At 39.1% G+C, this 14,071-nt stretch overlaps 1 protein-coding gene across 4 annotated transcripts in view; it reads right to left on the reverse strand.

The window, feature by feature from the left end:
• The window catches only part of fxr1 (FMR1 autosomal homolog 1), a 72,905-nt gene that overhangs the window by 45,249 nt on the left and 13,585 nt on the right, over positions 1–14,071 (reverse strand). For 3 of the 4 annotated variants that reach the window (XM_069897128.1, XM_069897125.1, XM_069897126.1), the window contains exon 4: positions 2,386–2,457. In XM_069897128.1, coding sequence (XP_069753229.1) covers positions 2,386–2,457 — 72 coding nt within the window. Of the gene's footprint in view, positions 1–2,385; positions 2,458–7,659; positions 7,918–14,071 lie in introns of all 4 variants that reach the window. The other variant, XM_069897129.1, reaches the window with a different exon arrangement.

A 14,071-nucleotide genomic window follows, 5' to 3' on the forward strand; every position in this document is an offset into this window, starting at 1 on the left:
CTTGAGAAAAATTGTCATTGGCCCATTTCCTTTGGAGCTATGAAGCTGTGCACATAACGAATCAATTTGGAATGATTAAAACAGTGGTTTTCAAACTTTTTCTTTCCACCCACATATCACGTTAAGCAATCCCTTATTAATCACAGAACACTTATGGGATAGGGAATACTTAAAGTGGTATGTGAGTGGGAAGAAAAAGGTTGGGAACCACTGGTCTAAATGCTCTCTGGAAATGTGGGGAGGCTGCTTCATCTGCTGAGGACAAATGAAGATGGTGAAATTATCCCTACTCCAGACATTGATTCAGCAGTTAATTTAGTACAAGGGGATTTCTGCAGTAATCCACTGGGATTGGAATGATAGTCTTTCTAGCAGCTAGTGCAATCGGACTCTGTAAGAAGTTTATACATTCTCCCCATATCTGCATGTTCCCTCCAAGTGCTCCAATTTAAATTTCTCACATTCCAAAGACAAAGGGGTTTAGTAGGTCAATTGGTCACATGGATGTATTTGGGCAGCACAGGGTTGTGAGACAGAAGGGCCTGTTACCATACAGGATTCCTAACAACAACCAGCATTCCTTTGTGCAAGTAAGGATTGCAACGACTCAAGCCTTTTCTTCTGCCAGTGGATATCAAGGAGAAAATAAACTTCAATAGTTGGAGTCACACCATGCAAAAAAATGGTATTTGCATGAATCAATGACATCCCTTTCTCAGAAGCTCCTTGATACCACATTTGATCAAATGCTCCCTTTAAGAGGGGGCAATCAATTGGACCCAATCCAAAATTCAGCATATAGACCTCCAGAAAGTGTTCAGACACAATCCAAACTGGGAATCAAAGATTAGTGTCACATCATAGCCTCAAGATTCAGGTGAGCAGATTCAAGACAGATGAGGAGGAAATGTTTCATCCAAAGAATAGTGATGCCAAGGAAGCATCAGCGACTATCCTGTTAGATACATCTTAGACAATTAGATTTTTGTACAGTCAATTAAGGGTTATTAAAGGTCATGGGGAAATAACCAGCATATGGAGCTGTCCATGCCCTGATCAGCCATGACCTTGTTGTATATCAATGCAGTCTCCATAGGCTAGCAATACCAGTGCCATCTTCTATGTTTAATGCTATTGTCAGAAATACCTATCATCACCTTGCTTATAAACAAAAATGATTGCTTGGGGGTAATTAGCCATATCAGAATTATCGTAACTTTTTTTGTGAAAAGGACATAGGGCAATTCTCCTGTCAGAAATATGCTGGATTTACCAATTTATCAGAAGAGTTAGCTCTGAAATGCAACTAATTGTTACAGAGATAAGATATTGTCTAGTCTGAAAGCCTTCCCTGTATCCATTGCTCACAGCCATTTTTTAATAAAACTTGGAGTGAACCAAATTGACTGCCATGATGGTGGGAATCTAAAGGGGAGGCCAAATGGAAAATCAATAATTCTGTCTGGCAATGGCTGTGACTGGCTCAACTTCAACAATTGTACTGCATCCTACCATTGTTTAGAATGGGGATGTTCTTGGAGCCACCTCGTGGTTATATGAATAATGTTGTAGAACTGTTTGCAACAATACAGGTACACAATCCTTTATCCAGGCATCTAAAATCCGGCAAGTGGGGAGAGAGGCGGCCGGGGGACAGGCAGCGCAAGTCAGGACAGCGAGGGGGGTGGTGGGGGGGGGGAGATGGCAGCGTGACTGGAAGGGGGTGAGGGTGGATCAGCACAATTTAGGTGGGCTTAAATCTGGCTTTCCAAAATTCGGAACACACTGTCCCCCAAGTGTTCCGGATAAAGGATTGTGTACCTGTACTGTATATATTTTGTCTGATCTGAGTTGCTGGAATACTTAGCTTGCTGTTCAGCAAAATGTGTCTGTTGCAGTTTTACTTTATCAGCATTTCATTGAATCTCAATATCCAAAATTGCCAAGTTGATTGTCCATTCATCTTTTCAGATACCTGGTGACTCCCTTCAGCTTCTTTTATCTGACTCATATTTTAAGTATGTTTAGCACAGGCATGGAGACTCCACAAAAGGAATAAAGTGTTTGCCATCACACCAAGCTGGTTCACAATTTTGGAAAAAACTTTTTAAAATATTCACAATTCAAATGTACCTAAACATCAAGATTTTCTCAAATTTCTCCTTATAACATACTTCCATGTCCTGTATTATGCTGCATTTAATTCAACAATCTTTATGATTTTATGTCTCCACTCACAAGTGTTAAAAACTGCATGCGAGATTCTATTGTGGCTGAAGTTTTGCTCCTACCTTCGAGGCTTAAACCACATCAGTAGTTCAATTTTAAAATAAATTTCTGTAAGCAAAATCCAATTATCTTAAACATCAGGAATTTTTCACTTACATCTCCTTTCATCATCCGAACCTTAGCAAGCCACCAGCCACAGGGCTCATGTTCATTTGCTCGAGAATAAACCTTGTAAGGATAAAGAAATTAAATTTTGATTAAATAATAGTGTTCACTCAAAAGCAATCGATAAAATTATTTTTTGCTAATGTGTAACTGGAACTTGAAAAGTAGCTGCAAGAATATTAGTTGCAATGTATAAATTGGCACATTTTTCACAACTTTAAAATTTGATATGACATTTCACATATTTTGTAAACCAATAAACTATCTTAAACTTCAAATGCCAACTTGATTTTTCTTCAGAAGCAGAACAGCTTCAAAACTGGATTGGTGCTGTTTTGCTACAATGATCTCTCCTGTATAATATTTTTAGATCTACAAATAGTAGAAATTTCTATTCATAAATATAATATACCAATTATTTAAATAATAGACACGCATATTTATATATCTGACAGTCTATTTATTTATATCTGTAAGGGGAAGAATGCCATATCACTTTTAAGTTTAGCCTGATTCAAATAAATATTCCCAAAAATTCACTGTACTTGAATATCCTCTTTTCAAAAGAAGTCAACTCAGATTGGTTAGAACCATAGATTCTAGTCTGTCCAAAAACACCATACTGCTAGTCCCACTGACCTGCATCCGTTCCATAACCTCCAGACCTCTCCACGGAGCTATCCAGTTTATTTTTTAAAACTGGAGAGTGAACCCTCATTTACCATAATAGATGGCAACTCTCTCCATATTCCCTCCACTGAGTGAAAAAGTTTCCCCTATACCTTTCTCCCTAAAGCCATGCCCTCTTATATTTATCTCTTCTAATCTAAGTGGAAAGAGCCTACTCCCTTACATTGGTTATAATTCAATACTGTTCAAGTTGGGTCACAAAGTTTACTTCACCCCATTTTGCAAATTATACAAATTTTAATTTAGATGTACAGCTCTTCAAGCCCACAAGCCCTTGTCGACTAAATACCCAATTAACCTACAACAAGGGTGGGGGGGAAAAAACAGAGAACCTGGAGGAAACCCATGAAGACACAGGATGAACGTACAAATTCCTTATGAATTGCACTGGATTCGAACCCAGGTCACTGATCTTGTAAAAGTATGTGTAGGAAAGCACATTAAGAACAATAATGAGGACAGTCCAGAAATTCAAGATCTAGATTGATATTGGATCAAAGGTGTGTGCTTTCACTGAGCCATCACTGTCACTCAAGTCAGCTGAAACTGAAGAAATCAAGAAGATGTCTGGACAGCAGTGTAGGAGCATTTAAGTTGTTTTCTAGCTTGTATAACTAGCAATGCCTTTTGGATGAAGATTCACACTTAGTACAGAGGTTGAGAATGTATTATGCAAGGAATTAACATAGATCTCCAGTTTCTGCTAGCCTATTCTCTGTTCCTCCCTATTCCCTTTGTCTTCTTTCCTCCAGGTCCCAACCCCTCTCCATTTACTAAATCATGCCTCCTTCTTCTGCTTACTGATGTGCCCTCCCTCCCTTAACCACCCATTACCTCCTGCCTTTGGGACCATGCTCCTCCCCCTGCCACTCCTCCCCTACCATTTTCTTTGAACACCTGCCCTCATTTTATCCATACCTTGATAAAGGGCTCAAGCCCGAAACGTTGGTTATATATCTTTATCTTTGCTACATAAGTACACTGTTTGACCAGCTGAATTTCTCCAGCATTGTGTTTTAACTAAATGATAACACTTCTAGTCTGTCACTACAAATAACATTGCTAAGGAACGGAATTAAACATTTCTCATTTCACAAATTGGACGATTGTATTTACTCTTCCTCCTATTTCTTATGTTCTTATGTTAAGATCCATTCAAGAGTCTGACTTCAAGGGATGCTGAACTGGAGAATAAAGTCAGACAAATGCTGGTAAGTAGAGGCCTTACCTTTGATCACACCTCAACATGATCTGCACCACCATGATACCAAACTCTGTCTGTCAGCTCTGTCTACGTGCCTACTTCTACAACAAGGATTCTCCACCTGCTACAGACCCCTTCTCCTACCTTAAACCTTCCTCCTGGACACCTTAATTCCAGCTCCTACCTTCCCTGAACCTTTACATTTTTGACTGTCGTCATCTACCACCTCAACTTCACAACTCCCCTCACACTCTAACCTCACCCCCTCGAGACACTCTGCCATCCACTCTCTTCACACCAATCCCAACCTCACTATCAAACCCACAAAGGTGGTGCTGTTGTGGTCTGGTGCACAGACCCCTACCTGGCTAAAAACAGACAACAACTCTCAGACACATCCTATTACTTACCGTTCAAAAGGACACCACCATAACAGCATATTACATACTCTGAACTCATCACTTCTGGTCATCTCCCTTTTACAGCCTCCAAAATGATTGTTTCCCAAACCAGCACTGCCCAGTTCTACCTCCTATCCAAGATCCACAAACCCATTTGCTCAGGTAGACCCATAGTTTCCACATCTCTAACCCAATGAACTGGTATGCACTTGCCTTGACAGTTTTGTTCCCCTTGTCTAGTCCCTCCCCACCTTTCTCCGCAATAATTCACATGCCCTTCATCACTTCAATGACTTCCAGTTCCCTCAACACCTCTATTCCTCATACTGAAGACCTCAAAATCCTTCGCTGCTTTCTTGATAATAGACCCAAACAGCCACCACCCTCCAGTTGGCAGAACTTGTCCTCACTCTCCATAATATCCTTTGACACACTCAATTTTCTCCAAGTTGAAAGGCTCGTCATGGGTCCCAGAATGGGCCCATCCTATGCCTGCCTTTTTGTTGACTATGTGGAGCAATCCATGCTGCAAGCCTACACAAGATAGGTTCTTCAACTCTTTCTGCACTTCAATGATGACTAGTTTAGTACTGCCTCAAATACCCATGATTAGCTCATCGACTATTCACTTTGTTGCCATTTCCAGCCCGACCTCAAATTCACTCAGTCGATTTCCAGCGGCACTCTTCCCTTTCTAGATCTGTCTCCATTTCAATACAAACCCACCAACTCACACAGCTACCTTGATTCCACCTCTTCACACCCTGCCCCCATACGGATTCCATTCTTTTCATTCTTTTCTCATAATTCCTGTCTCCATCACATCTGTTCCCAGGAAGTGCTGTTTGATACGAGATAATCAGATGTTTAAAAATCGTGGCTTCCCCTCTACCATCAACTCTATCCTCCCCCACGTATCCTCCATTACCCATACATCAGTCCTGGCCCGCTCTGCCCCCATGCACAACCAAGACAGGATTTCCTTTGTCCTCACCTACCGACCCACAAACTCAGCATCCAATATATCATCCTCCACCATTTGCACTACCCTTTACATGATCCCACCACCAGACACATCTTCCCACCCCTCCTTCACTTCCACCTTTGGCAGGGACCACTGCCATGACTCCCTTGTGTACACCTCCCCGGGTGCTGTAGGTTTGGGATGGATGCTGGACAAGGTGGCGACTGTTTGCCTTACAGTAGACAAAAGTTAAAGAATTTAATGTATGTAACATTCTAAATGTAGTATTATGTGATGATAATGGAACCTTTACTGCTGCAGAAGGTACTTCACTTGCACCACCATTCAGGGCCCCACAGTCATTCCAAGTGAAGCTACACTCAGGATCTGCAAGGTCATTAAACAGTATCCGGTGCACCCATTGTGTTCTTTACATCAGAGAGACTGAACACAGACTGGGAGACTGCTTTATTGAGCACCTTCGATCCATCCGCTGGAATAGCAATGATATTCCAGTGGCAACCCACTTAAATTCATTGCCCCATTCCCATGCTGACACATGTCCATGGCCTCATGCACTGCCAGACTGAGACTAGCCAAAAATTGGAGGAACACCACCTCATTCCATCTGGGCATCCTCCAACCAGATGGCATTAATAGCAACCTCTCTGGTTTCCGTTAGCCACTCCCTCTCCCTCTCCCCTCATCACCATTTGTCCTTTCCTCAAGCTGTCTCGCTTCCTTTCCTGATGTCTGCTCCTCTAGATCTGTATTCACAGAGCCACTCCCTCTCCCCTGATCAATTAAAACATAGTACATTATACCACAGAAACATTCCCATCAGCCCTTCTAGTCTGGACCCAACTATTTTTCTGCCTAGTCCCACTGACCTGTACCCAGTCCATAACCCTCCCAACTCCTCCAATCCATGTACCTGTTCAAATTCTTCTTAAATGTTAAAACTGAGCCCACACTGAAGCAGCAAGATGGCACCTTACAGTGGCAACTCTTTGTGAGCAGCTCTGATGGGAATAATCAAATATTCCCATTCAGAACTTCTTAAAAATCAAACAAAACCAGACACAAAATCAAAATTAACCCATTAATATGGATGTTCTAAGATCACTGGCAGACCTCTGAATTGGCAGTCTCCGTCAGGCCACAAGACCTTTAAACAGCCAGTGCTCAAGCAAATACAACACAGCAGCCAGCGACCGGGCCATTTAAACTTTGCGGGAGTTGCAAACAGAAGACACTCAGCATATTTAAACATAGTGGGTGATTTAAAGGGACAGCGCACAGACTATTGGAAACTACCAGCAGCAGGTAAAGACCCGACAACGTGGACGCAGAGGGGGGCTTACAGGACAAACCAAGACGCCAGGACCAGAGGCTTCCACTCCCTACCCTCCTCCTGGCCAATGTACAATCCTTGGAGAACAAACCTGATGAATTCCAAGCCAACATCAGAGATTCATCAGGGAGAGCTGCATGATGTGCTTTACATAAACATGGCTAAATGTGGACATTCTGGACATGGTACTGGAGCCCAAGGGCTACACACTCCATCGCGCCGATTGAACGCAGGCGTCTGGAAAAACTAAAGGAGGTGGCGTTTGTGCCATCATCAGTGCACAGTCACGACGATCATGTCCCATCCTGCTCCCCTGACCTGGAACATCCGGTGATCAAGTGTCGTCCATTCTATCTGCCGAGAGAGTTCACCACCATCATCCTGGTCGCAGTGTACATTCCATCCAAAGCTAACATCAGGCTGGCATTGGAGGGACTGAGTACTGTGATTAACAGGCATGTGACAGCATATCCTGATTCCTTCCCAATCAGTGTGAGGGACTTCAATCGGGCCAACCTAAAGAAGACTGACAAACTACCACCAACATGTCACATGCAAAACCAGGGTAACCAACACACTTGACCAATGCTACACCACCAAGAAAAACGCATACTGAGTCATATAACGACCACACTTCGGCAAGTCTGATTACCTGGCTGTACTTCTACTCCTGGCATACAAGCAGAGATTGAAGACCACAGCACCAGTGGCGAAGGCGGTGAAAGTATGGTCGAGGGAGGTGAAGGAGCGTCTGCAGGACTGCTTTGAATCAGTGGACTGGAACACATTCAAGAACTAATCCATAGACTTGAATGATTATGCAACAGGTGTTGCCGACTTCATCAAGACCTGCACATAACGGGTGTTCTCCAACCAAGAGCCCTGGATGAGTCAGAGAAATTGCAACCTGCTGAGGGCAAGAACAAGGGTGTTTAAGACAGAGGATCAGGATCTTTACAAGTCCAGGTACGACCTGCGGAAGGCCACCTCTGAAGCAAAGTGGCAATTCCGGAGGAAGCTAGAGACTGATACAGCTATGGCTGGGAGTGCAAGCCATACTGCCTACAAAGTGAGGGCGAACACTATAGATGGCTGTGATGCTTCATTACCCGATGAGCTGAATATCTATGCCCACTTTCAGAAGAACCACCAAACACTGCCTTCAAGAATCCCTGAAAAGTCTGAGGACCCTATGATATCCATCTCTGTGGGTGAACCCTCGCAAGGCGCCAGGTCCTGACAGTGTACCTGGCAGAGTACTGAAAATCTGTGCCAACCAACGAGCCGGAGTGCTCACAGACATTTTCAACCTCTCATTGCTAGTCAGAGGTTCGCACCTGTTTCAAAAGGGCATCATCCCAGTACCAAAGGAGAATAGTGTGAACTGCCTCAATGACCTACTGTGATGAAATGCTTTGAGAGGCTGGTCATGACCAGAATCAAAGATCTAGACCCGCTGCAATTCGCCCATTGTCACAATTGCTCCACCGCAGATGCAACATCTCTGGCTCTCCACTCAGCTCTGGATCACCATGAAAACATTAATTTCATGCATATGACTGCTTTTTTTTCAACTCTACCTTCAATACTATTATTCTCTCAGTGCTAATCAAGAAGCTACAAACTCTAGGCCTCTGTACTCCCTTCTGCAACTGGTTCTTAACTTTTTAAATATTTTATTCTTGTTCTTTTTCCATAAATATACATAGAACTCATACTGTCATATAATGACCACACTTAAGTCCTCCCAATTTATAGTCCCATGCTAGCTGTTTCAATGAAATTTTTGGCACTTTATTATTCCTTAATAATTGTCTTATGCAATTATTCAATAATTTAAAGAATTTTTAGGTAGTGCAATAGGCAATGATTGAAAAGATACTGTCTAAAACAAACCCCCCCCCCCCCCCCCCTTCACAATATAAATCCACACACTGTTAGGGCTCACATTTATGTTGACCAAAAATTCTATTTGGGGAAATCACTTCTATAGAATAAATACTACAGCATTTATAATCCTTTATTAATGTACTTATAATTACAATTGGCCCCCCATTATGGCTGCCATATCTTAATAAATACTTCATATTTGTTTAAATTATGTTTTTTTTTCCATAGCTATGCAATTATTCATCTTAGCAGTCCATCCTGCTGTATGTAGAGGGGAGTTTGATTTCCAAGTAATTGCAATACATTTCTTAGCCTCTGCTAAGGACATTTTAACAAATTAAATTTGAAATTTAGTTAGTTTATTTCAATGAAGTTGCCCAAAGGATAAAGCTCTGGGTCATCCACAAAGGCTACCTGTTATCCTTGTTAATATTTCAGCAATATCCTGACAGAAAGGTCTCACCTTCACACACTACCATGTAGCATGTAAAAACTTTCCTATTTCTATCCCAAACCTAAACTACATTTACAATATTTCAGATTTTAAAATATGCAACTTCTGTGGTGTGAGATATAATTGATGTATAAAATTGCATTGTTGTAACCCTTATCTTGGACTAATAATTTATGTAATGCTGTCCAAAAACCAATCAGACCAACATCTTTCCATTATTGAAACACCTAGATCTGATTCCCATCTCTCATTCATTCTGTAAACCTGGTTTTGCACTTTTGTTCTAGAGAGCATAGTACATCTTAGTCATAAATTTAGGTGTATTCCCCAGTCAAATTGTTCATTCCGTTTCACTAATTTCAATTGAGCCATGGCCCCCATCTTTCTCTCAGAAACAATTTTAGCTGGAGAAAACAAAAGAAAGTCCCATTAGGCACTCCATATTTATTTTTTAATTGTTTAAGACACAAGAGATCTCTGCATTTAACAATCATCAATATCATTCCATGAATTTAGTATTTTGTTACCCAGATTCATAGGTAGCAATACATTTTTACATAATGGTATTCTTTATGATACATCTGCGTTTTTATTCCCCCAATACACTCATTTATTTCTTGCCATATTCTAATCATATGTATTAATATAGGGTTATGTGTTTTTTTTTATTAACCTAACATTCCACGTAAGGTCCTTCGCTGTTTCTTCTTCTATTGAATTCAAGCCCATTCAGATCTAAGAAGGTGGACAGTCTTCTTCAAAAAAGAATTATAATAATCTTGCATGTGCTGATAAATAATATTTCTTAAGGTCCAGAAGTCTAAGTCCTCCCAATTTATAGTCCCATTTTTGGCACTTTGTTATTCCATAATAACTGTCTTATGCAATTATTCAATTTAAAGAATTTTTAGGTAGTGCAATAGGCAACGATTGAAAAGATACTGTAATCTTGGCATCACCTTCATTTTAATACAATTCACTCTTCCCACTAGAGTAATTACTAGAATAATCAGCAGGTCTTTCCATTTCTGTAAATCTATATTTTTTCTAAAAAAGTTTAATTACATTTATAGTTGTGTAAATTATGTCATTATTCCTAAATATTTGATTCCACCCATCTTCCATTTAAATCTACTACCTTTTATATCTTACATAATTAAATGTCTCACTCTTTGTCCATATTTATTTTATAACTTGATATTCTTCTATATTTTTCTAATGTTGTTTGCAATTTTATCAAGGATTCAGCCATGTCAGACATATGTCATAGTACATAATCAGCAAATAAACTGATTTTATGTTCTTCCTGTCCAACTTTGAAGCCCTTAATATCCAGATCTCTTCTTATAATCTCCTCCAGTGATTCAATAGATAGGATAAAAAGTGCCGGAGACAGAGGACACCCCGTCTACTCAATCTATTCAAGAAACAACTAACATCCGATTGTTAGTTATAATTTTGGCTTGTGGTTTATGATAGACTACAATATATTTTTTACATAATGGTGTTCTTAATGATATACCTGCTTTTTTCCAATACACTCATTCACTTATTGCCATATTCATTTGTATTAATATATGGATTTTCAGTTTATAAATTTTCTGCTGAAATTAAATTTTTCCAATGTTTTAAATAAGAAAGTCCATTCTAATCGATCATGTTTTTTTCTACATCTAGAGAGATGGTTACACTTTGATTCGACTTCGATTATACTGTATGTATTATAGTAAATAGTCTACTATTTGAAGAATGCCTTCCTTTAACAAATCCCACTTGATCTAATGTATTAATTTTAGTATATATTGTCCCAGTCGGTTAGCTAATGCCTTGGCTAATATTTTTATAATCATCATTGAGAAGTCAAATAGATCTATATGAAATTTTTAAATAGGTCTCTACCTTTCTTTGGTAGCACCTTAATTATAGCAGTGGAGAAAGATTCTGGGAGAATCTGGGTGTTTACTACCCAGCTCAATAGATTCATTATAAGAGGTATCAATAAATCTTTAAATTATTTGTAGAACTCAGGAGGAAACCCATCCTCCCACTGAAGATTTGTTAGCTTGTAAAGTACCCAAGGCTTTCTCAATTTTGTCTTGTGAATGAGGCATCTAACTTAATTCAGTCTCTATTTTCTAATTTTGGAAGTTCAACATTTGTTCAAAATTTCTCCATCTCATTTTCATCTAATAGTTCTGTATAATATTGTCGAAAGTATTTTTTTTCTTTTGGATTAAATGTTATAATATCAGCCTCTTTTTATTGCATTTATCATTCGAGATGACTCTGCTCTACCTTTAACTGCAAGATAAAACTTCATGTGTCTGTTCCACTAATTCATAGTATTTTTGTTTGATTTTTAATATTTTCCATTCTATACATTTGTAATGTTATATTTCATTTTTAAAATTCTCTTAATAGTCTGTATTTCTCTTGTGACCTTGTTCTGATATTTTCCCCCCAATTTCATTACATCTTTTCTAGTAGCATATTTTCTCAAGATTTTGTAGAAAATAATTTGTAAGCTTTAAGATTGTCCCATATTAAAAAGCCATTATCAGTAGAAGAAAGGTTAGTTTCACCAAATAGTTCTGTCTCTTAAAAAATTCAGAAAAGTCCTTCCTTTTCAATAGTGTGGCATCTAGATGCCATCTGTATACATTTTATTGTTTTTCCATTATTGTTAAAGATAATGGTCTGATAGAAGTCTCATCAAATATTGTTTTTACCACTCCACTTTTAAACTGGTTAGACATTAAAAACAAATCCACCCTTGTATGTGAATATATACCTGTTAGTAAAATGAATAGTCTCTTTCTACAGGGTTAAGCTGTCTCCACATATCAAACATCAAAAATCCTTCATAAATGAGGTGTCATTTTTGCAGCTTTTCCCCTTGTCATTGTTCTGGCTGATTTATCCAGTATTGGATCTAGAAAGGAATTAGTCTCCTCAACCAGTATATTTGGTCTTCACTCTACTGTTTTTAAAAAGATATCTTTCATAAGGCTTCATCATCATAATTTGGTGCATAGATGTTCATAAACATCCATGATTCTGCATAAATTTTGCAATGTACCATTATAAACCTTCCAGCTTGGTCAGTGTCTTTTCTATTACTATTGGAATATTTTAATTAGAATCACTACTCTTCTTGTCCTTGAGCCAAATGAAGATGATATTACTTGTCCCACCCACTCTCTTTTTAATTTAGCTTGCTCTGAGTTGGTAAGATGCATTTCTTATAGAAAGACTATATCTGCATTTAATTTTTTTTTGATGTGCCAAGACCCACCTCTTCACCATCCCGTTTATCCCATTAAGAATAATAAATGTTAACATTCTATGCATATTGATTTTTCAAACAAATATTGTTTAATAATAAAACTTATTCAATTGTTTAAATAATAGTGATCTTTCCTTTAAAAAGAAAAGCACGCACAATCTCCATGCCCAGGCAGTGACGCAAACAGAAAACCCTGTGCAACCTCTACTCACCTAAATCCATTCATGCACTCACTATTCCTTTCTGAGTGGGGTATCCTCCTATCAAACCCCACAAACTGGTTGAAAGGAACCATCGTCATCCTATGGGATGGATAGTCAGAAGACGACAACTTTTCCCAAGTTTTCTCTCTTTTCTGAGCTCTCCATATAAAGTTTACTTTTCAACAATAACTACAAGACTCTTTTTTAAAAAAATACAACTTTTACTTGGTACCATTGTAAACATTCTTCAGTCTTCCTCTTTGGCAACCTTAGCCTTTTCATAAACCTCAGGAAGTCTTCCACGTCGTTCTTAGTCTTGAAAAAGCATCGATTACCTTCTCTTACTTTGACCCTCAGAGTTGCAGGGTATATAATTGAATATTTCAAGTTTATGGAAAGCAGTTATCTTTTTACATTGTCAAACTCCTTCCTTTCCTTAATCAAAGTAGGACTAAAATCTTGAAAATAATAGCACTTTTTCATGATCAATCTCAGGATTGCTTAGAGTATTCATAAGCTGCTCTCACAATTGTCTCCCGCTCCCTGTAACTCAAAGGTCTTACCTGGACCGGTCGTGGTCACTGATGCAAGATATCTTTGTCCGAGGGTCCTGTGAGCCCTTTAAATATGCAGCTTTTCCTCTGAATTTGTCTTCTCTCAGCACTCATGAGATCCTCATTTTCAAGAAATTAACCGAATCTCTTCCCTTGATTCATTCTTTCAGTCCAATAATTCAGACATTATTTTGTCTGCTAAAATTTTACATGTGGTTGATCTTGTCCAGCAGACCTTGTCTGTTTGACTCCCATTGCTTTGCATCCTTCTCTAAAGGTTTTAGCTTATCTTGTGTTTTTACCAACACTGCTTCTGTTTGGGTCATTCTTTCCTTTAAGTCTTCAATGATTTCTTTAATTTCAGTCATCCTTTCAGTCACGTTTCACATTACATTTAAAAAAAAGGTTGCTCAAGATTTCCATTTTCTCCAGGATATTTAGTTCTTGTTCTGACTCCCAGCTCTGCCGGGGTCCATTGGCCCCGAGACCACTGTTGCACCACTCCCTTTCACTTGATGTTCCTGGCTGAGTAGAAACTCCATTTTTTGTTATTGGTTTCTTAGTAGTTTTGTCCATTTTTTAGTGAAAAATTCTTAATTTTAAAGTTTTAACCATCTTTTTGATACTCTTCATGGTGAGCTCGATCAAAATACGTTTAAGTCACGCCCCCGATCTTT

Source organism: Narcine bancroftii, chromosome 9 (genome assembly GCF_036971445.1).
Source record: "Narcine bancroftii isolate sNarBan1 chromosome 9, sNarBan1.hap1, whole genome shotgun sequence".
NCBI classification, from domain to species: domain Eukaryota; kingdom Metazoa; phylum Chordata; class Chondrichthyes; order Torpediniformes; family Narcinidae; genus Narcine; species Narcine bancroftii.